General features: G+C 52.3%; 1 protein-coding gene across 4 annotated transcripts in view; it reads right to left on the bottom strand.

Annotated features, from left to right (window-relative positions):
* Positions 1 to 25,992, bottom strand: part of LOC123773148 (uncharacterized) — a 284,850-nt gene that overhangs the window by 19,371 nt on the left and 239,487 nt on the right. For all 4 annotated transcript variants that reach the window (XM_069315182.1, XM_069315181.1, XM_069315183.1 and 1 more), the window contains one exon: positions 5,466 to 5,595. In XM_069315182.1, the coding sequence (XP_069171283.1) occupies positions 5,466 to 5,595 (130 nt within the window). The remainder of the gene's footprint in view (positions 1 to 5,465; positions 5,596 to 25,992) is intronic.

Here is a 25,992-nt window from a genome sequence, read left to right as displayed (position 1 = left end):
TCTGAATCCTCGTCACAGCCCTTGTGGATTTTGTTCAATATCTTGAGGTGATTTCGGGGCTTAGCGTCCCCCGCGGCCCGGTCCTCGACCAGGCCTCAATTTTCTTACACCCCCCCCCTCCAGGAAGCAGCCCATAGCAGCTGTCTAACTCCCAGGTACCGATTTACTGCTAGATGAACAGTAACATCAGGGTGAAAGAAACTGCCCATTTGTTTCCGCCGGGGACCGAACCCGGAACCTCAGGACTACGAATTACGAGCGCCGTCCACTTATCCATCAGGCCCCCTCTAAACTCCTGTGGGACTTTAAGATGGTCTGACCCTTGGGCGTCTGGTCCGGTCGACCAGACTACACATAAGGGGCATAACTGGCCGACCCCTCACAGTGTTCAAGAGAGAACTGGATAAGCACCTCCAAAGGATACCTGATCAACCAGGCTGTGACTCATACGTCAGGCTGCGAGCAGTCGCGTCTAACAGCCTGGTTGATCAGTCCAGCAACCAGGAGGCCTGGTCGACGACCGGGCCGCGGGGACACTAAGCCCCGGAAGCACCTCAAGGTACCCTCAAGGAGGGTGCAGGCATTCTGAGGGACCCCCACCACCAGCCCTGACGTGAGTGGTGAAGGGGGTCCTGAAGGGGTCCTTGGGGGATCCTGGGGGGTCCTTAGGGGGGTGTTGGTGACCCCCATAACCACAAAGGGGGGACGCTGGCCAATACACCGTGATGGTGTCAATAATGTGACGAGGCTTAAGGAGGATGTGGGTGCCTGCAGGCCGCCATCGTGGCCTCGCGGCTCATCAATACTCTCCAGTCTTCAACTTGTCCTTCAAGTAGGCTTCACATCCCTTCACAGGCTACTGCTGCTGGTGGTGAGTGTACTGTGGTGGTGGTGGTGGTGGTGGTTGTGGTGGTGGTGGTGGTGGTGGTGGTGGTGGTCGTTGTTGTGGTGGTGGTCGTTGTTGTGGTGGTTGTGGTGGTGGTGGTGGTGGTGGTGGTTGTGGTGGTTGTGGTGGTGGTTGTGGTGGTGGTGGTGGTGGTCGTTGTTGTGGTGGTTGTGGTGGTGGTGGTGGTGGTCGTTGTTGTGGTGGTGGTCGTTGTTGTGGTGGTTGTGGTGGTGGTGGTGGTGGTGGTGGTTGTGGTGGTTGTGGTGGTGGTTGTGGTGGTGGTGGTGGTGGTCGTTGTTGTGGTGGTTGTGGTGGTGGTGGTGGTTGTGGTGGTGGTGGTCGTTGTTGTGGTGGTTGTGGTGGTGGTGGTGGTGGTGGTGGTTGTGGTGGTGGTTGTTGTGGTGGTGGTGGTGGTGGTAGTGGTGGTTGTGGTGGTAGTGGTGGTTGTGGTGGTGGTTGTGGTGGTGGTGGTGGTGGTCGTTGTTGTGGTGGTTGTGGTGGTGGTGGTGGTGGTCGTTGTTGTGGTGGTTGTGGTGGTGGTGGTGGTGGTGGTGGTGGTGGTGGTGGTGGTGGTGGTGGTGGTGGTTGTGGTGGTGGTGGTGGTGGTGGTGGTGGTGGTGGTGGTGGTTGTGGTGGTGGTTGTTGTGGTGGTGGTGGTGGTAGTGGTGGTTGTGGTGGTAGTGGTGGTTGTGGTGGTGGTGGTGGTTGTGGTGGTGGTTGTTGTGGTGGTTGTGGTGGTGGTGGTGGTGGTGGTTGTACTGTGGTGGTTGTGGTGCTGGTGGTGGTGCTGGTGGTGGTTGTACTGTGGTGGTTGTGGTGCTGGTGGTGGTGCTGGTGGTGGTTGTACTGTGGTGGTTGTGGTGGTGGTTGTGGTGCTGGTGGTGGTTGTACTGTGGTGGTTGTGGTGGTGGTTGTGGTGCTGCTGGTGGTTGTGGTGGTGGTGGTCGTTGTTGTGGTGGTTGTGGTGGTGGTTGTACTATGGTGGTTGTGGTGCTGGTGGCGGTTGTGGTGGTGCTGGTGGTGGTTGTACTGTGGTGATTGTGGTGATGGTGATGATTGTACTGGTGATTTAACTGGTAGTTACTGCAGTTTTAAGTATTTGTAATGCTAACCATATAGACATTTCCTTCTATACTCCACGGAGAGGGTTAGAGATCTGCTAAACATCATAGTGTTGTAGTGAGTTACTGAGCACTCAACAACAGGTGATTGTAGTTTAATGATTGTAGGTAATGATTGTGATTACAGTGACTGAGAGTGTGGTTGTTGTATATTATACCCCCCCCTTTCACAGGTGTGAAGGTGGGGGGGTATATTTGCACCCTTACAGGTGTGGGAGTAGTGGGTGCATATCGTACCCCCTTTCACAGGTGTGGTATTAGTGGGTGCATATCGTACCCCCTTTCACAGGTGTGGTATTAGTGGGTGCATATCGTACCCCCTTTTACAGGTGTGGTATTAGTGGGTGCATATCGTACCCCCTTTTACAGGTGTGGTATTAGTGGGTGCATATCGTACCCCCTTTCACAGGTGTGGTATTAGTGGGTGCATATCGTACCCCCTTTCACAGGTGTGGTATTAGTGGGTGCATATCGTACCCCTTTTCACAGGTGTGGTAGTAGTTGTGGTAGCTACCAGGGTCGTGAGAAGGTCGTAGACAAACTGTACCTCTGACAGAAACTTGAACAGACCTTATCTTGAGGTTATCTTGAGATGATTTCGGGGCGTTAGTGTCCCCGCGGCCCGGTCCTCGACCAGGCCTCCACCCCCAGGAAGCAGCCCGTGACAGCTGACTAACACCCAGGTACCTATTTTACTGCTAGGTAACAGGGGGGCATAGGGTGAAAGAAACTCTGCCCGTTGTTTCTCGTCGGCGCCTGGGATCGAACCCAGGACCACAGGATCACAAGTCCAGCGTGCTTTGAACCTTTGAATCGAATAGAAAAAATTAATTTCAATCTATACCACACTTTTGAGTGGGTTCCAGGGATCAATGTCCTCTAGGCCGGTCTCCAACCTGGAACATATACACCTGTGCTTTACCTGTGACCGACTTGGACTATTATTCCACTCTTGCAGGCCACATGCCGACTGCCTGATCAGTCAAGCTATTGCTGCTAGCGACCGCTAAGCATACCGAACCGCGCCATTAGTATTGACAATGTCCGCCAGGGGTCGCGACCTGGCTCCGGGAACCATTCAACGATAGAATGTAAACTGCCCACTTGAACAGCCTTGTCCTGCCCCCCCTGTACCGGTACACTGCCCGGTACCCCCTTCACCGGTACCGCTACCACCAGTATACTCTCCCCCAGTACCCCCATCACCGGTACACTCTCTCCGGTACTCCTAGGTAGGGGTATCAGTATCATCATTACTACCCCCGGTGCACCCGGTACCGGACATTGGTACCTCCCCGGTACCGGACATTGGTACCTCCCCGGTACCGGACATTGGTACCTCCCCGGTATATATAACTGAGAAACTCCGCCATGCGTGCGTGTAAGCGTGCGTGTGACAGCGCACGCGCGTGTGCATGCGTGCATATTTATGCTCAATTTGTATTCACGTGCGTATTCTTGTGCGTGCATGCAACAGGGGGCTGGGCTTCACTTCTGAGTGCGTGCGTGCACTCACCTAGTTGTGCTTGCGGGGGTTGAGCTTCGGCTCTGTGTGTGTGTGTGTGTGTTTGTATGTGTCTGGGGTGTGTGAGTGAGTGCATGTGCGCGAGTGAGTGTGTCCGGGCGTGTGCGTGAGTGTGTCCACGCGTGCGAGTGAGTGTGTCCGGGTGCGTGCGTGCGTGAGTGCCTGGGGTAAGGACCCTGAAGCTGGGCACAGTGACTCAGCCATCAAGCACAGTGCCCCATACCGCGAGGGGCACTGCCCAGCGCTCCTTCTCCAACGTGTACCACGGTACACGGTACCAGGGGGTCTCCCTTGCACCGTAGACGGTACCAGGGGTCTCCCTTGCACCGTAGACGGTACCAGGGGTCTCCCTTGCACCGTAGACGGTACCAGGGGGTCTCCCTTGCACCGTAGACGGTACCAGGGGTCTCCCTTGCACCGCAGATACACGGTACCAGGAGCCCCCCCTTGCACCGGAGATACACGGTACCAGGAGCCCCCCCTTGCACCGCAGATACACGGTACACAGCACCCAAACCATGAACATTACACACTACAATCAACAAGGAATACTAGTGCAAAATACAGGTACAAAATACAACTTCATTGTATGATACGATGCAAATAAACTATACTGTATGATCTATGGCAATAGGGGGAGCACAGACTGCACAAGACGGGGGTAGAGTGCACTTGACAATGACAAGAAGAGTGGACGCACTCGAGGCCTGTGTCGCTGATATCCGGGAGTCTTGTGTCAGTCAGGGTCACAGTCCTTGGCACTCTGCATGCTGCAAGCACAGGCTTGACTCTGCAAGCACAGGCTTGGCTCTGCGTGCTTCAAGCACAGGCTCGACTCTGCAAGCACAGATTGACTGCGTGCTTCAAGCACAGGCTTGACTCTGCATACTTCAAGCACAGATTGACTCTGCGTGCTTCAAGCACAGGCTTGACTCTGCATACTTCAAGCACAGGCTTGGCTCTGCGTGCTTCAAGCACAGGCTTGACTCTGCGTGCTTCAAGCACAGGCTTGACTCTGCGTGCTTCAAGCACAGGCTTGACTCTGCGTGCTTCAAGCACAGGCTTGACTCTGCATACTTCAAGCACAGGCTTGGCTCTGCGTGCTTCAAGCACAGGCTTGACTCTGCATACTTCAAGCACAGATTGACTCTGCGTGCTTCAAGCACAGGCTTGACTCTGCATACTTCAAGCACAGGCTTGGCTCTGCGTGCTTCAAGCACAGGCTTGACTCTGCGTGCTTCAAGCACAGGCTTGACTCTGCGTGCTTCAAGCACAGGCTTGACTCTGCGTGCTTCAAGCACAGGCTTGACTCTGCATACTTCAAGCACAGGCTTGGCTCTGCGTGCTTCAAGCACAGGCTTGACTCTGGGTGCTTCAAGCACAGGCTTGACTCTGCGTGCTTCAAGCACAGACTTGAGTCACAATGTCCCGCTTAAGAACCCTAACTTGAATTCGCGAGGCAGCCGTGTTAGAGGAAGCCAAGTAGAGGCGCGGGAGAAGACACGAGAGGATGGAACACTGCCAAATACGGGAAGGGAAGGAATAGAGGTGATGGGGAAGGTTATATATGGGAGTAAGGAAGGTATGGAGCTGCAGGTATGGGGGGGGGGGGAAATAAAGCCCACCAGGAACCACAGAGCTCAACCCCCGCAAGCACAATTAGGTGAGTACACCCTGTGTGACCTAGCAGTAAATAGGTACCTGGGAGTTAGTCAGCTGTCACGGGCTGCATCCTGGGGTGTGTGAAAAAAAAAATAATTCCACGAGTACACAACAGCCTACTCACATGTCGCACCAAACAGCTAAAACTCACCAGTTACTCACAGTATATAAAGCAGTTCCTCAGAAAGAGCTCAGTAAATCCAGCCGTTACTCATACAAATCCCAGCAGGAACTCATCAGATCCTGGCGGTAAAAAGGAGCAGGTACTCACCCCTTCTTCTTGGTGGCCTCGGACTCGGAGTCTGAGGGCTGATACAGCCCGTCGTCGTCGTCTTTGTCTGTGAAGTCGAGGCAGCGAGCGGCCCTCAGGTTCCGCCCCATCGACATGTCCCCCGTCCGGGCTGTGGGGGCAGGAGCAGTCTTAGTTATACCTCTGTTGAGGGTGTGCGTGTGTGTGTGTGTGTGTGTGTAGGTGTATGTGTGTGTGTGTGTGTGAGTGTGTGTGTGTGTGTGTATGTATGTGTGTGTGTGTGTGTGTGTGTGTGTGTGTGTGTGTGTGTGTGTGTGTGTGTGTGTGTGTGTGTGTGTGTGTGTGTGTGTGTGTGTGTGTGTGTATGGCTGTGTGTAGGTGTATGTGTGTGTGTGTGTGTGTGTGTGTGTGTGTGTGTGTGTGTGTGTGTGAGTGAGTGAGTGAGTGAGTGAGTGAGTGAGTGAGTGAGTGAGTGAGTGAGTGAGTGAGTGAGTGAGTGAGTGAGTGAGTGAGTGAGTGAATGAATGACTGAGTGAACTAATAATCAAAACACTACAACTACTCTACTAAAATTAATAACATTAACCAATCACATTAACAATTAAAAAGAAAGATAAAAAAAGAAGTTTTCAAGCCTAAATTTCAAAAGTTTCATACTGGCGCTTCGTTAATTATTAAACGAGACGCTTCGTCAAACACCGCCCGACGCACTTCGTTATTCAATCGTTAAACGTTTGAATGTGAAAACAACGATTTCAGATTAGCTAAAAACGATTTATCCTGAAATTCCTCGTTCCAGGACACGTGGAGCCTCGTCGTTACCAACACGTTAAGCAGAAAACGAAGGATTTTTAGAGGTAGAAATAAGCCCTGAGGTAGCGGTTGGTGTAATGTGAACCCCTGAGGGCCCCTGGTCACTACCAGAGGGCCCTTGGTCACTACCAGAGGGCCCTGGCCACTACCAGAGGGCCCCTGGCCACTACCAGAGAGGCCCTGGCCACTACCAGAGGGCCCTGGCCACTACCAGAGGGCCCCTGGTCACTACCAGAGGGGCCCTGGCCACTACCAGAGGGCCCCTGGCCACTACCAGAGGGCCCTGGCCACTACCAGAGGGCCCTGGACACTACCAGAGGGGCCCTGGCCACTACCAGAGGGCCCTGGCCACTACCAGAGGGCCCCTGACCACTACCAGAGGGCCCCGGCCACTACCAGAGGGCCCTGGTCACTACCAGAGGGGCCCTGGCCACTACCAGAGGGCCCCCTACCACTACCAGGGGCCCTGGAGACCAACAGACCAACGGTCGACCTCCTTTATGTAGCTAACAAGATTAACCCACTTTTGTCCCGTGAGCTCCGCCGTCCTTTCAACCCCAGATCCATCCCGTCTATCCATCGATCCTTGTCTCATTACACAGTGAATTTTTAGCCGCCTGTGATGTCCTTTCAACTCTCTATCCCTCTCTCATCCTACTGCGGCGAATCTTCAACTGTCTATCCTCCTCTCATCCTACTGCGGCGAATCTTCAACTCTCTATCCCTCTCTCATCCTACTGCGGCGAATCTTCAACTCTCTATCCTCCTCTCATCCTACTGCGGCGAATCTTCAACTCTCTATCCTCCTCTCATCCTACTGCGGCGAATCTTCAACTCTCTATCCTCCTCTCATCCTACTGCGGCGAATCTTCAACTCTCTATCCTCCTCTCATCCTACTGCGGCGAATCTTCAACTCTCTATCCTCCTCTCATCCTACTGCGGCGAATCATTCTATTTTACTTCACATATTGTTCGTTTACTCTAAATCTGCTCTATCTCTACCCTTCATCCATCAGCTCCAAGACCCCCGTCTATCTATCTATCTCCATTTACCCTGGCTTATCCCTCGTCCTAGTCACCCTTCGCTACAGACATTCAACCTTTACCATACCTTCTTTCCCTGTTCTAATCTGCCCTGTCCCTCCCTCCCTGTTCAAAATGTTCCCTGCCTGGCCTCGTCTCTCTCTCTCTCTCTCCTTCGCATTATTCTGCCAACAAAGAAGGGACTTAATCCAACTTGATGTGGTACAAACAGGGTACACAATGAAGAGGGGAAGACCGCCAGAGCACGGTGGAGTGTCCCATCTTCAGAGGGCTCCCAGGAGTACATGTGCTGTACCACATCACAGCAGGAGTACACGTCCTGTACCACATCACAGTGGGAGTACATGTCCTCCACCACATCACAGCAGGAGTACACGTCCTCCACCACATCACAACAGGAGTACACGTCCTCCACCACATCACAACAGGAGTACACGTCCTCCACCACATCACAACAGGAGTACACGTCCTCCACCACATCACAACAGGAGTACACGTCCTCCACCACATCACAACAGGAGTACACGTCCTCCACCACATCACAACAGGAGTACACACCCTCCACCACATCACAACAGGAGTACACACCCTCCACCACATCACAACAGGAGTACACGTCCTCCACCACATCACAACAGGAGTACACGTCCTCCACCACATCACAACAGGAGTACACGTCCTCCACCACATCACAACAGGAGTACACGTCCTCCACCACATCACAACAGGAGTACACGCCCTCCACCACATCACAACAGGAGTACACGCCCTCCACCACATCACAACAGGAGTACACGCCCTCCACCACATCACAACAGGAGTTCACACCCCCCACCACATCACAACAGGAGTACACGCCCTCCACCACATCACAACAGGAGTACACGCCCTCCACCACATCACAACAGGAGTACACACCCCCCACCACATCACAACAGGAGTACACGCCCTCCACCACATCACAACAGGAGTACACGCCCTCCACCACATCACAACAGGAGTACACGCCCTCCACCACATCACAACAGGAGTATACATCCCCCACCACATCACAACAGGAGTACACGCCCTCCACCACATCACAACAGGAGTACACACCCTCCACCACATCACAACAGGAGTACATGTCCTCCACCACATCACAACAGGAGTACACGCCCTCCACCACATCACAACAGGAGTACACGCCCTCCACCACATCACAACAGGAGTACACACCCCCCACCACATCACAACAGGAGTACACACCCCCCACCACATCACAACAGGAGTACACGTCCTCCACCACATCACAACAGGAGTACACACCCCCCACCACATCACAACAGGAGTACACGTCCTCCACCACATCACAACAGGAGTACACGTCCTCCACCACATCACAACAGGAGTACACACCCCCCACCACATCACAACAGGAGTACACACCCCCCACCACATCACAACAGGAGTACACGCCCTCCACCACATCACAACAGGAGTACACACCCCCCACCACATCACAACAGGAGTACACGTCCTCCACCACATCACAACAGGAGTACACGTCCTCCACCACATCACAACAGGAGTACACACCCCCCACCACATCACAACAGGAGTACACACCCCCCACCACATCACAACAGGAGTACACGCCCTCCACCACATCACAACAGGAGTACACACCCCCCACCACATCACAACAGGAGTACACGTCCTCCACCACATCACAACAGGAGTACACGTCCTCCACCACATCACAACAGGAGTACACACCCCCCACCACATCACAACAGGAGTACACACCCCCCACCACATCACAACAGGAGTACACGCCCTCCACCACATCACAACAGGAGTACACGCCCCCCACCACATCACAACAGGAGTACATGTCCTCCACCACATCACAACAGGAGTACACGCCCTCCACCACATCACAACAGGAGTACACGCCCTCCACCACATCACAACAGGAGTACACACCCCCCACCACATCACAACAGGAGTACACACCCCCCACCACATCACAACAGGAGTACACGCCCTCCACCACATCACAACAGGAGTACACACCCCCCACCACATCACAACAGGAGTACACGTCCTCCACCACATCACAACAGGAGTACACGTCCTCCACCACATCACAACAGGAGTACACACCCCCCACCACATCACAACAGGAGTACACACCCCCCACCACATCACAACAGGAGTACACGCCCTCCACCACATCACAACAGGAGTACACACCCCCCACCACATCACAACAGGAGTACACGCCCCCCACCACATCACAACAGGAGTACACACCCCCCACCACATCACAACAGGAGTACACGCCCCCCACCACATCACAACAGGAGTACACACCCCCCACCACATCACAACAGGAGTACACACCCCCCACCACATCACAACAGGAGTACACGCCCCCACCACATCACAACAGGAGTACACGCCCCCCACCACATCACAACAGGAGTACACGCCCCCCACCACATCCATAAATGAGGAAATATAACAGAGGAAAACCAATACTTTAGACCAACATCTCTAACATCACACTATACAGATCTTGGGAGAGTTACAGAGGAACAGAATCACAACGTCACACAACCCTGGACGAAACGTGTTCACAACAGGGCGCTCCCCTGGAAACACAAACCGAAACTGTCTCTATTTTCCGCTTGTTACAACTTGTAATAAAGTTGTTACATCTTGGCTTAACGTGTTTATGACGTATTAGAACGTTGTTACAACTTGCTATATTGGTTGTTATAACTGGTTAGGCGGGCTTAAAACTTGTTCGAACGTTGCACCAACGTCGTAGTTTCGGTGTGTGTTTGGCGGGTCCCGCCTCTCACATCTGCTGGACCTCCATGATCTTAGATGCCAAGTAAGACGAGCTAAACGGAGTTGTAATATACAAACATTTCCTATTTTTTTACCCTGTCGTAGCTCAGTCGATTAAGGCAGTGTCTGGGATGCTCCCGGACGCAGGTTCGAATCCTCGTCACGGCCCTTGTGGATTTGTTCATTTCGCAAAGGCTTGCACCAAGCGTGACCACAGTGTCACTGCACGAAAAGAATACATGAAAACAAAGATTGAGAGATTGATTGATCGATTGATCGATTGATTGATTGATTGATTGATTGAGAGATTGATCCTGACCTTACTAAGATGCTTAAGATCAATCCTTTTTGGTGATTTAGTAGACGTGAAAGAAGCGAGATATCAAGGTATGTGGGATGGGAGAATAGGGAAGGGGAGTAATGGGATGGGAGTGGGAGAGTGTATGGGACGCCCACGGTGGGCCGGGACACGAACCCACGCTGGGACACTCCTCCAACGGGCAAGGAAGGAGGAGGAGGGCGAGGAAGGAGGGGATAAGGATAAGGAGGAACAATAGCAGCAGCAGCAGCAGCAGCAGCAGCAGCAGCTGGTGGTGGTACATCTAACCTTTATTTGTGTACCAACTGAACCAGTCTCAGCTGGTTGGCGTCACCCCACGTGACCACGTGGTCCATACGAGGCAGCTCCTATTGGTTCATACGAGGCAGCTGCTATTGGTTCATACGAGGCAGCTGCTATTGGTTCATACGAGGCAGCTGCTATTGGTTCATACGAGGCAGCTGCTATTGGTTCATACGAGGCAGCTGCTATTGGTTCATACGAGGCAGCTGCTATTGGTTCATACGAGGCAGCTGCTATTGGTTCATACGAGGCAGCTGCTATTGGTTCATACGAGGCAGCTCCTATTGGTTCATATGAGGCAGCTGCTATTGGTTCATACGAGGCAGCTGCTATTGGTTCATACGAGGCAGCTCCTATTGGTTCATACGAGGCAGCTGCTATTGGTCCATACGAGGCAGCTGCTATTGGTTCATACGAGGCAGCTCCTATTGGTTCATACGAGGCAGCTGCTATTGGTCCATACGAGGCAGCTGCTATTGGTTCATACGAGGCAGCTCCTATTGGTTCATACGAGGCAGCTGCTATTGGTTCATACGAGGCAGCTCCTATTGGTCCATACGAGGCAGCTGCTATTGGTCCATACGAGGCAGCTGCTATTGGTTCATACGAGGCAGCTGCTATTGGTTCATACGAGGCAGCTGCTATTGGTTCATACGAGGCAGCTCCTATTGGTCCATACGAGGCAGCTGCTATTGGTTCATACGAGGCAGCTCCTATTGGTCCATACGAGGCAGCTGCTATTGGTTCATACGAGGCAGCTGCTATTGGTTCATACGAGGCAGCTCCTATTGGTCCATACGAGGCAGCTGCTATTGGTCCATACGAGGCAGCTGCTATTGGTTCATACGAGGCAGCTGCTATTGGTTCATACGAGGCAGCTGCTATTGGTTCATACGAGGCTGCTCCTATTGGTCCATACGAGGCAGCTGCTATTGGTTCATACGAGGCAGCTCCTAATGGTCCATACGAGGCAGCTGCTATTGGTCCATACGAGGCAGCTCCTATTGGTTCATACGAGGCAGCTGCTATTGGTTCATACGAGGCAGCTGCTATTGGTTCATACGAGGCAGCTGCTATTGGTTCATACGAGGCAGCTGCTATTGGTTCATACGAGGCAGCTCCTATTGGTTCATACGAGGCAGCTGCTATTGGTTCATACGAGGCAGCTCCTAATGGTCCATACGAGGCAGCTCCTAATGGTCCATACGAGGCAGCTGCTATTGGTTCATACGAGGCAGCTGCTATTGGTCCATACGAGGCAGCTGCTATTGGTTCATACGAGGCAGCTCCTAATGGTCCATACGAGGCAGCTCCTATTGGTCCATACGAGGCAGCTGCTATTGGTTCATACGAGGCAGCTGCTATTGGTTCATACGAGGCAGCTCCTAATGGTCCATACGAGGCAGCTGCTATTGGTCCATACGAGGCAGCTCCTAATGGTCCATACGAGGCAGCTGCTATTGGTCCATACGAGGCAGCTGCTATTGGTCCATACGAGGCAGCTGCTATTGGTTCATACGAGGCAGCTCCTAATGGTCCATAATTTTAGGAAGTATAACTGACCTCCCACAGAGAGGCAAAGAGTAAGTAGCGATTTGACTGAAATATATCATTGAATAAATGGATATATAAGAAGGGAGATATAAATAAGGTGGTATATATATCACCGCAATACGGGCCACGGAACAATGGAACAATGGCCACAATGTAAATAAGTTTAGATGACTAAAAACCTGGGTAAATACTGGTTTGGCAAAGGTGTTGTATATTTATGCAACATATTATTGAGATAATAGACGCGCGATCACTGGAGTGTTTCAAGCGTAGGCTAGACATATATAGCAATGGTTATCTTGAGATGATTTCGGGGCTTTTTAGTGTCCCCGCGGCCCGGTCCTCGACCAGGCCTCCACCCCCAGGAAGCAGCCCGTGACAGCTGACTAACACCCAGGTACCTATTTTACTGCTAGGTAACAGGGGCATAGGGTGAAAGAAACTCTGCCCATTGTTTCTCGCCGGCGCCCGGGATCGAACCCGGGACCACAGGATAGGAGCTGCCTCGTATGGGCCAATAGGCCTTCTGCAGTTACGTTTGTTCTTATGTACACATAAGGGGCATAACTGGCCGACCCCTCACAGTGTTCAAGAGAGAACTGGATAAGCACCTCCAAAGGATACCTGATCAACCAGGCTGTGACTCATACGTCAGGCTGCGAGCAGCCGCGTCCAACAGCCTGGTTGACCAGTCCAGCAACCAGGAGGCCTGGTCGACGACCGGACCGCGGGGACGCTGAGCCTCGGAATCACGTCAAGGTAGATGTGTACTCGACATCAGCGACCACCACCTGTACCACCACTATCACCACCACCAACAATGTACACATTATTTATATATAGGGCAGGGGGCACGCACAGGAAGCATGCACCATGCAGCTGTCTCCCCCCCCCCAGCTGCCCCCCACGGACCCCTCCCTCCCACAGCTGCCCCCCACGGACCCCTCCCTCCCACAGCTGCCCTCCACGGACCCTTCCCTCCCACAGCTGCCCCCCACGGACCCCTCCCTCCCACAGCTGCCCCCCACGGACCCCTCCCTCCCACAGCTGCCCCCCACGGACCCCTCCCCCCACAGCTGCCCCCCACGCCCCCTCCCCACAACTGTGCCTGATAAGTCACCCCAGGAGCGCCCCGACGCCCTCTAGGAGGGTAGCATTACCAAGCACAACCCACCACACCCGCCCCCCACCAGAGGGCTCCGGCGGCGCCACCTTCAGCCCCTTACACACAACTTAGAAGGATCTCTGTTTCTCTTCGTTTCAGTGATAATATAACTTGGGATTCCATGCCAGGACTGCATACCGGCCTCGTGGAGATACCACAATGCTCTCGAGAACTTAGCTAGCTTCCTAAAGGTGTTCTTTTTCTCGTATATTATATGACTCGCTGTCTCCAGGTGTTTCTGAGTGTGTGTACTCACCTAGCTGTGCTTGGGGGGTTGAGCTCTGGCTCTTTCGGCCCGCCTCTCAACTGTCAATCAATCAATCAACTGATCCCCCCCCCCACACACACACACTCAGGAAGCAGCCCTTAACAGCTGTCTAACTCCCAGGTATCTGTTTACTGCTAAGTGAACAGGGGCATCAGGGTGAAACTGCCCATTTGTTTCGGCCATCGCCGGGGATCGATGCCCGGTCCACAGGACTACGAATCCAGCATGCTGTCTACTCAGCCACCACCTGCTTGATGGGGTTCTGGGAGTTCTTCTACTCCCCAAGTGTTTGTGTGGTCCCAGCTGGCCAGCCACTGTGTGGTCCAGTTGATTGACAGTTGAGAGGCGGGACCAAAGAGCCAGAGCTTAACCCCCACAAAGACAACTAGGTGAGTACAGTGCCCGGATACCTTCTACTCCCGCCAGGGTGGCTCTCCAGCGACCATGTTCCACCGCCTCTCTGGCATGTTCGCTCTTTACATCAATTGTATGTCGCTACAACAACAATTCGCAGTAGCGAGATCCTCACTGGTCAACTACAACGACAGTTCACAGTAGCGGGGTCCTCACTGGTCAACTACAACGACAGTTCACAGTAGCGGGGTCCTCACTGGTCAACTACAACGACAGTTCACAGTAGCGGGGTCCTTACTGGTCAACTACAACGACAGTTCACAGTAGCGGGGTCCTCACTGGTCAACTACAACGACAGTTCACAGTAGCGGGGTCCTTACTGGTCAACTACAACGACAGTTCACAGTAGCGGGGTCCTCACTGGTCAACTACAACGACAGTTCACAGTAGCGGGGTCCTCACTGGTCAACTACAACGACAGTTCACAGTAGCGGGGTCCTCACTGGTCAACTACAACGACAGTTCACAGTAGCGGGGTCCTTACTGGTCAACTACAACGACAGTTCACAGTAGCGGGGTCCTCACTGGTCAACTACAACGACAGTTCACAGTAGCGGGGTCCTCACTGGTCAACTACAACGACAGTTCACAGTAGCGGGGTCCTCACTGGTCAACTACAACGACAGTTCACAGTAGCGGGGTCCTCACTGGTCAACTACAACGACAGTTCACAGTAGCGGGGTCCTCACTCGCAAACAAACATGGCGCCTTTCATTTTAAATTTTTTAGGTAAACTGCTGAAAAACGTGTTTTATCTCCTCTTTCTTTTTATTGTCTTGATTTGTTTTCTCTGTTCTTTGTCTTGTATTTAAGTCTGTTTTCTTTGTCTTGCATAGTTTAATTATTTCTTTCGGATGCTGCGTGAGCTTGTGAAGACAGAGTAGAGAGACATCTCGGAACATCTGAGCATCAATAATGACACAATGACACAATGACATTATGACAATAATGACCAAATGTAACACAAGTCGACCAGACCACACACTAGAAGGTGAAGGGACGACGACGTTTCGGTCCGTCCTGGACCATTCACAATCGACTTGAGAATGGTCCAGGACGGACCGAAACGTCGTCGTCCCTTCACCTTCTAGTGTGTGGTCTGGTCAACTTACTTTAGCCACGTTATTGTGACTCATCGCCTGCATATGTAACACAATTTATTTTATAAAAACACCAATAAACTCGCCCCTCGGGGCAAAATTTAAATTTAATATCTCACCGGAAGCTGAGAGGAAAACTCTTCCAGTGGAAGTTGATAAACTCCTTCACCCTAACTGAAGTATCAATATCGAGCTTCCTCCAGATAAAGGGTACCTGGTTGATGGGGTTCTGGGAGTTGTTCTACTCTCCAAGCCCGGCCCGAGGCCAGGCTTGACCTGTGAGAGTTTGGTCCACCAGGCTGTTGCTTGGAGCGGCCCGCAGGCCCACATATACCTGGTTGATGGGGTTCTGGGAGGTCTTCTACTCCCCAAGCCCGGCCCGAGGCCAGGCGTCTTCTACTCCCCAAGCCCGGCCCGAGGCCAGGCTTGACCTGTGAGAGTTTGGTCCACCAGGCTGTTGCTTGGAGCGGCCCGCAGGCCCACATATACCTGGTTGATGGGGTTCTGGGAGGTCTTCTACTCCCCAAGCCCGGCCCGAGGCCAGGCTTGACCTGTGAGAGTTTGATCCACCAGGCTGTTGGACCAACAGAAATGAGATCAAGATGATATCGGGTCACCTTTCTCAATCTTAACAGCATTCATATCTCTAGATGTCTCGCCCCTCACTGTGACTCTCTGACTTCTGTCTGTAAGGTATCCTGTCTTCCACATGTTCGTGGTGGTCTGCCATTAACATCCGCCTGCTTCTCAAGTTTGTGGTGGTTGAGCTTCAGCTCTATGGCCCCGGCTCTCAACCGTCAATCAACCGACGTACAGATTCCTGAGCCTATTGGGCTCTACCTTGATGTGGTCTATTATGTGCTTAGTCAAATGTCAAGCAACTGTAACTAACTACTAACTAATTTTTATTTCTACATACACACAGAGGAAGCAGCTCCGCAACAGCTGTCTAACTCCCAGGTACCTATTTACTGCTAGGTAACAGGTGCATCAGGGTGAAAGAAACTTTGCCTATTTGTTTCTGCCTGGTCCGGGAATCGAACCCGGACCACAGAATTACGAGTCCTGCGCGCTGTCCACTCAGCTACCAGATCCAGATGTGCGATGGGTCTGTTGTGTATGCCTTTGTTGCTCCAAACTACACCCACACATATGTACCAACCACACCAACACACACCTGCTTAATACCACACACCTGTACCATCCGCAACCCCCCCTACACCTGAACCATATACGGAAACACTACCCACGGAAAACAACCTACACATACACACACACACCTGTACCACACACACACACACCTGTATCACACACCCACACACACATGCGCGTAGCCAAATGATGAACACCGGTTGCACAACCATCTGGCAGCCACCACTGGTATCTGATGTCATCCCGGGCATTGCAACCTTGCAATACTGCCATAAGTAGGCTTACACATATAGGCCGTCGCTAACACAACCGTCCCAGGCAGAACCCAACACAGTGCAACGGGTTTGATTCCTGGTTGATGGGGTTCTGGGAGTTCTACTCCCCAAGCCCGTCCCGAGGCCAGACTTGACTTGTGAGAGTTTGGTCCACCAGGCTGTTGCTTGGAGCGGCCCACAGACCCAGGGCATATGCAGATAGAGTAACAATACTGCTTAATTATTCCTTCCATAATCAATGAAGAACAGGGAGTCTATTTCCTCCACTTAGCGCATTCTATTTGTTCGCTACTCTGACACGTAGGTACTTTTTGTTTCCTCGCGTGTGGATTTTGTATGTGGTGATCATGTTTACCCTCTTCTTTGTTCTCTGCGAGTGACGGGAGGGTTAGCTGTTATAATGTTTCCTCGCAGCTCATGCCTTTCAGCTCTGGGACGGGTCTAGTGGAGTAATTTTGTCCTTTTTCCGGCATAGTTGTGTGTTTAACGAGACCATTCTGCTGTGTGTGTGTGTGTGTTTACTAGTTGTGTTTTTGCGGGGGTTGAGCTTTGCTCTTTCGGCCCGCCTCTCAACTGTCAATCAACTGTTTACTAACTACTTTCCACACACCACACACACACACACACACACCCCAGGAAGCAGCCCGTGACAGCTGACTAACTCCCAGGTACCTATTTACTGCTAGGTAACAGGGGCACTTAGGGTGAAAGAAACTTTGCCCATTTGTTTCTGCCTCGTGCGGGAATCGAACCCGCGCCACAGAATTACGAGTCCTGCGCGCTATCCACCAGGCTACGAGGCCCCCACGTAGTGGGGGCAGTTGTGTGTGTGTGTGGCAGTTGTTGCTCCCGGCCCAACAGATGCTTCCACCATGTGATGTTATCATCTCAACACCTGCGTAAGGTGTGAGGGGGGGGAGGGAGGGATGGGGCCAGGAGGTCACCTGGGGCTGACCTCCCCCCCCCCCGTGCCCCCAACACCCCCCCCCCCCGTGCCCCCAACACCCACCACAGCCACCCTATCAACACCCACGCCTACGTCATCACCCAGATATAGATATATAGACATATTGAAAAGATAAACAAAATAATTTTCATGACTTCATCTACAGGAGTAGGGGTGAGTAGGGGCCAGATTCACGAAGCAGTTACGCAAGCACTTACGAACGTGTACATCTTTCCTCAACCTTTGACGGCTTTGGTTACATTTATTAAACAGTTTACAAGCATGAAAACTTCCCATTCAACTGTTGTTATTGTTATAAACAGCCTCCTGGTGCTTCGGAGCTCATTAACTGTTTAATAATTGGAAACAAAGCCGCCAAAGATTGAGAAAAGATGTACAGGTTCTTAAGTGCTTGCGTAACTGCTTCGTGAATCTGGCCGCAGGCCGGAAGGAGACTCGGGTGGTGTAGGAGAGTGACTTCGAACCTACGTCCGAGAGGATCCCAGACGCTGCCTTAATCGAGTGAGCTACGACATGGTAAAAAGAATTGCAACCGGGCAATCATCCTGATTTAATCAATTTGTCAAGGAATGAAAAGCTTAACAACTCAACCAGGGCCCGTCACGGGTTGTTCAACCATGGTACCTTAAACTACCAAATTATGACTAGGTTCTTGGCGAGGTTAGCGCGTCGATCTCCATAATGTCCGTCCAGGGTTCGAATTCCCTCACAGAGCTTTTGTGTAGAGCGATTTATTGTTAAATGCCGTTGTAAACACACACTGATTGTTCCACCCGCCTGTGGCTGGTTTTTGCGAATTTGTCTCGTTGGGGTCCACAGGTCTACACAACCATCACAGCCTGGTTGGTCTGAGGTCCTGGTCGCTGAGGTAGAGTGACCACCCAGCTGAGCTTTTAAGCTGTCGATGCCCCAGCTTTTAAGCTTGATACCTGCTAAGCTGTGCCAAATATATTTTAATATATATTCGAACTATCTGTGAAGAAGTAGTTTATCTGTGAGGAAGGAACACAGGACAGAAACCTTTCACTATCATTCTTATTACTTGCTTTGTTGCTTGATTATTTAAGTAATCTAATTGGGTCAGTTTTCTTTAGAGAACACAAGGTTGTCGTCTAATATGATCATCAAGGCCGCACTCAAGTGTTACACGGCTCGCTACGTGTGTGTGTGTGTGTGTGTGTGTGTGTGTGTGTGTGTGTGTGTGTGTGTGTGTGTGTGTGTGTGTGTGTGTGTGTGTATCATGGAGAGAGAGAGAGAGAGAGAGAGAGAGAGAGAGAGAGAGAGAGAGAGAGAGAGAGAGAGAGAGAGAGAGAGAGAGAGAGAGAGAAAGAGAGAGAGAAAGAGAGAGAGAAAGAGAGAAAGAGAGAGAGCACTCCATCTACTCACGTGGGGTGCTCTCTCTCTCTCTCTCTCTCTCTCTCTCTCTCTCTCTCTCTCTCTCTCTCTCTCTCTCTCCCTCCCCCACTGAGCCAGCTACACTGTTGCCTGCACACCCACACCCACTTTACACCCAGCCTGACACTCACGCCCGCGTCCCACACATCCTGTCCGCTATTCACCAAAGGCTTCCTCTCTCTCCCCACAGACAAAAGATGCGCTACCCGCCCACGCAACGCCCCCATCACACGCCCACGCCACACCCCCAACACCCACGCTGCGCCCCCCACGCCCACACTTCGACCCCACGCCCACAAGACAAAGAGCAAAGACAAGAGGTTCCCGACAGCAGCGGAAGTGGAGGTATCCCCCTTAGGATGTGTCCATACCCGCCCACCTTGGCTAATCCGCCCACTTCCAGCCCACTACACCCACTCCCAGCCCACCCTGGCCCACTCCACCCACTCCCAGTCCACCCTGGCCCACCCCACCCACTCCCAGCCCACCCTGGCCCACTCCACCCACTCCCAGCCCACCCTGGCCCACCCCACCCACTCCCAGTCCACCCTGGCCCACCCCACCCACTCCCAGCCCACCCTGGCCCACTCCCAGCCCACCCTGGCCCACTCCACCCACTCCCAGTCCACCCTGGCCCACCCCATCCACTCCCAGCCCACCCTGGCCCACTCCACCCACTCCCAGCCCACCCTGGCCCACTCCACCCACTCCCAGCCCACCCTGGCCCACTCCACCCACTCCCAGCCCACCCTGGCCCACTCCACCCACTCCCAGCCCACCCTGGCCCACTCCACCCACTCCCAGCCCTCTGTGCCTACCCCGGAAACACAAACCACTGCAAGAATTTCAATCATGTTTCACTTTAAAAGTAGTACTCAAGCGAGGCAGTAACTCCAGTCTTTGGATGTATGGTGAAGTTCCTCAGTATTCACTCAGCCCAAGTGAAGATCGTGTATAGTGATGAACACAGAGAAAGCAGGGACATTCCCAGCTGGGTGCAGGGACATTCCCAGCTGGGGTGCAGGGACATTCCCAGCTGGGGTGCAGGGATATTCCCAGCTGGGGTGCAGGGACATTTCCAGCTGGGTGCAGGGACATTCCCAGCTGGGTGCAGGGACATTTCCAGCTGGGTGCAGGGACATTCCCAGCTGGGTGCAGGGATATTCCCAGTTGGGTGCAGGGATATTCCCAGCTGGGTGCAGGGACATTCCCAGCTGGGTGCAGGGACATTCCCAGCTGGGTGCAGGGATATCACCAGTTGGGTGCAGGGATATTCCCAGCTGGGGTGCAGGGATATCCCCAGCTGGGGTGCAGGGACATTCCCAGCTGGGTGCAGGGATATCACCAGTTGGGTGCAGGGATATTCCCAGCTGGGGTGCAGGGATATCCCCAGCTGGGGTGCAGGGACATTCCCAGCTGGGTGCAGGGATATCACCAGCTGGGTGATATATGACACTATGAAGGAACTATACTGTCATAGAGACGGATTATTGATAGGCAGTTTGGGGTGATTTTGAGCCGGGCGCCCCAGAATGAGTTGACGCTGAGGTGTGCAAATATCCACAACGATGTAGTATTAGTTTATATTAGTTCTGCTTTATGCAGGGACCTGCTGCATGGGTAACAGCTTCTCCCCCCTGTATTAACCTACCCGGCCCTTAGAGGCCACTCCAGACCACGTCCATAGTCTCCTGAGACTGATCATAGTCTCCTGAGACTGATGGACGCCTGTTAGTTCTGCTTCATGGGGGGGGGGGAGGACCTGCTGCATGGGTAACAGCTTCTCCCCCCTGTATTAACCTACCCGGCCCTTAGAGGCCACTCCAGACCGCGTCCATAGTCTCCTGAGACTGGTGGACGCCTGTTAGTTCTGCTTCATGGGAAGGGGGGGGGGAGGACCTGCTGCATGGGTAACAGCTTCTCCCCCCTGTATTAACCTACCCGGCCCTTAGAGGCCACTCTAGGCCACGTCCATAGTCTCCTGAGACTGATGGACGCCTGTTAGTTCTGCTTCTAAATGTCTGATCATATCCTAAGTTTGTTATAAGAATTGTGTCAAATATGTGTTACTGTGGTGACGACAACCTTCACTTTGTCTGACAGTACATCAGCCGTAGAACTGTCACCTGAATGTCACTCACTTCAGGCCTAAAATGTCAGAATGATTTAGACTGTTGTAGACCTGTTTAGTCCAGCCAGTGTTGTAATGACTTGTGTCAGTTGTTGTGGGTAGTTTGTGGTTGTGATGGTGGCGGCGTCTACGGTTGTGCTCTGGTTGTCACGCTTGGGTAAACTCTACTCTACTGTCTGGTAAACTTTCCCAGTTATAAATGTGCTTATGAGTAAAAATATTTTATTTGATTTGATAGTGAAGATTCTTAGTAGCTCATCCCCCCATAAATGGGAGAACCTCCCCCCACCCCTCACCCACCCCTACCCATGTGAGCTCCCCCTCGCCCCCACCGCCTTAATGGGGTGGGGGTGAGGGGGATGATCCCCCATCACCCCTCCCCCTACCCACAACCTCCAGCCCGGATGCTGCACAACAAAGATATACGGTAATTAATAGCAATAAGAGCCTCCACGAGGAGAATGTTGGGAGAATGTCCACCCAGCCTCCCTCCCTCTCTCCCAGGTACATTGTCTGGGAGACGCCCCTCCCAGGTAGTGTCATCTGAGTGTGAGGCTCTCTGACCTAACTTGACCTCTCATCTCTGACCTGATGCTCTCATCTCTGGCCTGATGCCCTCATCTCTGACCTGATGCTCTCATCTCTGACCTGATGCCCTTATCTCTGACCTGATGCTCTCATCTCTGACCTGATGCCCTCATCTCTGACCTGATGCTCTCATCTCTGGATTGATGCCCACATCTCTGACCTGATGCCCTCATCTCTGACCTGATGTCCTTATCTCTGACCTGATGCCCTCATCTCTGACCTGATGTCCTTATCTCTGACCTGATGCCCTCATCTCTGACCTGATGTCCTTATCTCTGACCTGATGCCCTCATCTCTGACCTGATGTCCTCATCTCTGACCTGATGTCCTCATCTCTGACATGATGCCCTCATCTCTGACCTAACCTTTTAGGCAATGACCACCTCCTGTGACCCCATGGCCACACCTGGATGCGCGATTCCCAACACTGTAACACAGGGACCTAACCTGGCCTAGCCTAACCTAACCTGACCTAATCAACTTGACCTAACCAACTTAACCTAACCTAAACTTCACTCTACCTTGCGACCAATAACTTGGTAGCCTTTTAACTTGGATGGACGGGAATCAGCCAAAATATCAACCCTGTCAACTTGCTCAAATGCACTTGCAATGGTGCGGGTTACGAGCTGCTAAGTGCTGGGCTTAAGAGGGGACTTACGAGCCCCTGTCAACGACCAGCACGACGGGGACGACACGACCTCAGAGTACCGCTAAAAATAGCAGGAAATAATTCTGCCCTCGTCAACAAGCCCTCCGGCAATTAGCATAATTAGCAGAATTAGCAATTGCAATTAGCAATTAGCATACCTAATTAGCAATTAGGTATGGACGTTGATGTAACTGTATTGGCAAGCTGTAACGTATTGACAGCCTGTAACGTATTGACAGCCTGTAACGTATTGGCAAGCTGTAACGTATTGACAGGCTGTAACGTATTGACAGCCTGTAACGTATTGACAGCCTGTAACGTATTGGCAAGCTGTAACGTATTGACAGGCTGTAACGTATTGACAGCCTGTAACGTATTGACAGCCTGTAACGTATTGACAGCCTGTAACGTATTGACAGCCTGTAACGGATTGACAGCCTGTAACGTATTGACAGCCTGTAACGTATTGGCAAGCTGTAACGTATTGACAGCCTGTAACGGATTGACAGCCTGTAACGTATTGACAGCCTGTAACGTATTGACAGCCTGTAACGGATTGACAGCCTGTAACGGATTGACAGCCTGTAACGTATTGACAGCCTGTAACGTATTGACAGCCTGTAACGTATTGACAGCCTGTAACGTATTGACAGCCTGTAACGTATTGACAAGCTGTAACGTATTGACAGCCTGTAACGTATTGACAACCTGTAACGGATTGACAGCCTGTAACGTATTGACAGCCTGTAACGTATTGACAGCCTGTAACGTATTGACAGCCTGTAACGTATTGACAGGCTGTAACGTATTGACAGCCTGTAACGTATTGACAGCCTGTAACGTATTGACAGCCTGTAACGTATTGACAGCCTGTAACGGATTGACAGCCTGTAACGGATTGACAGCCTGTAACGGATTGACAGCCTGTAACGTATTGACAGCCTGTAACGTATTGACAGCCTGTAACGTAATGTCGACGTAACCCTGAGGGGACTTCTGTCTCAACCCCGTGTGAAAGAAACTGCTCATTTCTTTCCTCCTCCTCCTACACCGGAGATCGAGCCCCTGAACCTCAGGACTATGAATCCTGAGCGCTGTCCACTCAGCCGTCAAGCCATCACGTGGTACATTACGTAACGTAACTATTACGTCTAATTATTGAATATGCTTAGGTATATCTGCAGTTATACCGCAGTTATGTGACGTGGCTCTAAGGCGTTCATTTACCAAAGTTGAATTCATTCCCGTAACTTATTCTTGAGATATTAACCAGCAGGGGTATACCAAGTCTGGTATTGTGGGAACAGGTGTGTACCAAGTCTGGTATAGTGGGAACAGGTGTGAACCAAGTCTGGTATTGTGGAAACAGGTGTGTACCAAGTCTGGTATTATGGGAACAGGTGTGTACCAAGTCTGGTATTGTGGGAACAGGTGTGTACCAAGTCTGGTATTATGGGAACAGGTGTGTACTAAGTCTGGTATTGTGGAAACAGGTGTGTACCAAGTCTGGTATTGTGGGAACAGGTGTGTACCAAGTCTGGTATTATGGGAACAGGTGTGTACCAAGTCTGGTATAGTGGGAACAGGTGTGAACCAAGTCTGGTATTGTGGAAACAGGTGTGTACCAAGTCTGGTATTATGGGAACAGGTGTGTACTAAGTCTGGTATTGTGGGAACAGGTGTGAACCAAGTCTGGTATTATGGGAACAGGTGTGAACCAAGTCTGGTATTGTTGGAACAGGTGTGTGCCTGGTACTGTTGGAACAGGTGTGTGCCTGGTACTGTTGGAACAGGTGTGTACCAAGCCTGGCCTAAGAAACATTCACTGCTAATGAAAAATGCAACAAAGCCAGAAAAACAAAGGAGAAAAACTCACCATCTTGCGCCTCAATACACATCTTGGCAGAAGTTTGAACTTGAAGAAGTAGCTTCCGTAGAACACTATATATCACAGCCGAACTGACTAGACAGGTTAGGGGACGGGTGGCGTCCGTCACCTCACATGGCTCCTGGCGGTCTCTGACTGGGAGGGGGACAGAACTGTCACATCCTTGCCCTGGGGGGGTATATTTATCTCTCCTGTCTGTCACATAGCTGACTGGCGCTGCCGGAAGGGGGAAGAGACGGCTATGAATGATTGCCAGTTGACTCGTAACTGTGCGAGTGGTTTTAGACTGGAGTTATATGGCTTTCATAGTTATTGGAGGAGGCACGGTGCTGGGTTTTAAGCGCCACGGAGACCACGGTAGACTTGACTGTCTCTCCAACACTGTCTCTCTCTCCAACACTACCAGGCGAGAGGCTCTCCAACACTGTCTCTCTCTCCAGCACTACCAGGCGAGAGGCTCTCCAACACTGTCTCTCTCTCCCTCTCCAGCACTACCAGGCAAGAGGCTCTCCAACACTGTCTCTCTCTCCAGCACTACCAGGCAAGAGGCTCTCCAACACTCTCTCTCTCTCCAGCACTACCAGGCAAGAGGCTCTCCAACACTGGTCCGCTGTGAGCGCCCAACACCCCCGTAGTGTCCCACGCTGCCCCCAACACCTCCTCCCCCCTGATACAGGGGCGCGTGGCAGCTATCACATAACGACAAGGGGGGTGGGCGGAGAGACCAAGCGGCCGCCTCTTATCTCCTCATGTACCCCCCCTCCCTCTATCTCTTATTGAACAAAGACTCACTCCCCTCCCCCCCCCGGTCTCTCTCTCTCTCTCTCTCTCAGGCTACTGACGGAGGAGGAGGGGGAGAGCATAAGGAAGAGAACGAAGAAGGGAAGAGGAAGACGAAGAAGGGAAGAGGAAGTACAGAAGAAAGTTCAAAGCAATGAAGCCCCCCCCTCCCCCCCCAAGGTGACGCAGCAGGGGGTGCAGCCCCCCCTCTTCAACACATCTCCCACAGAGAACCTTCCTACCCCCCTTGGTTCTTCCTATTTCCTCCCGCCCCACTATCTCCACCCACTAGCTGGGGTCGTGCCATAGCTCCTGGCTCCCACCTCCTTAACTTTCAGTCGACTGGTATACGGATCCCTGGCCTACCTTGACCTTGAGGGTACCTTGAGGTGCTTCCGGGGCTTAGCGTCCCCGCGGCCCGGTCGTCGACCAGGCCTCCTGGTTGCTGGACTGGTCAACCAGGCTGTTGGACGCGGCTGCTCGCAGCCTGACGTATGCGTCACAGCCTGGTTGATCAGGTTGTATCAGATCACAGCCTCGTTAGGTTGTTATATATACATTTATATCCGTGCCTAGAATTGGCCTCCAATTGTGGCTAACTTGGGTCATTAGTGTCCATTTATACAGCCTCGTACGTGTCCCATCTATATTAAAGTCTGTATAGTCTAGTCCACTCAGAATTCTGTATGTGGTGATCATGTCTCCTCCGTTTCTAGTGACATGAGGTGTAATGCCTCGAGTCTGGCCTCCGAACTCATGCCCGCGAGTGCTGGGGTAGTCTGGTGGTATACCTCTGAAATCTTTTTACCTGTTGATCTACCAAACTGTGCCTGCCACCTGGGGACGTGCAGGTGGCGAGGGTGGCGTTAGACCTCAGGGAAGTAAGTCTTCGTCTGGT

This window comes from Procambarus clarkii, chromosome 81 (genome assembly GCF_040958095.1).
Source record: "Procambarus clarkii isolate CNS0578487 chromosome 81, FALCON_Pclarkii_2.0, whole genome shotgun sequence".
In the NCBI taxonomy this organism is placed as follows: Eukaryota; Metazoa; Arthropoda; class Malacostraca; order Decapoda; family Cambaridae; genus Procambarus; species Procambarus clarkii.
The sequence above is the reverse complement of the archived record's forward strand: the minus strand, read 5'-3'. Positions and strand labels throughout refer to the sequence as shown.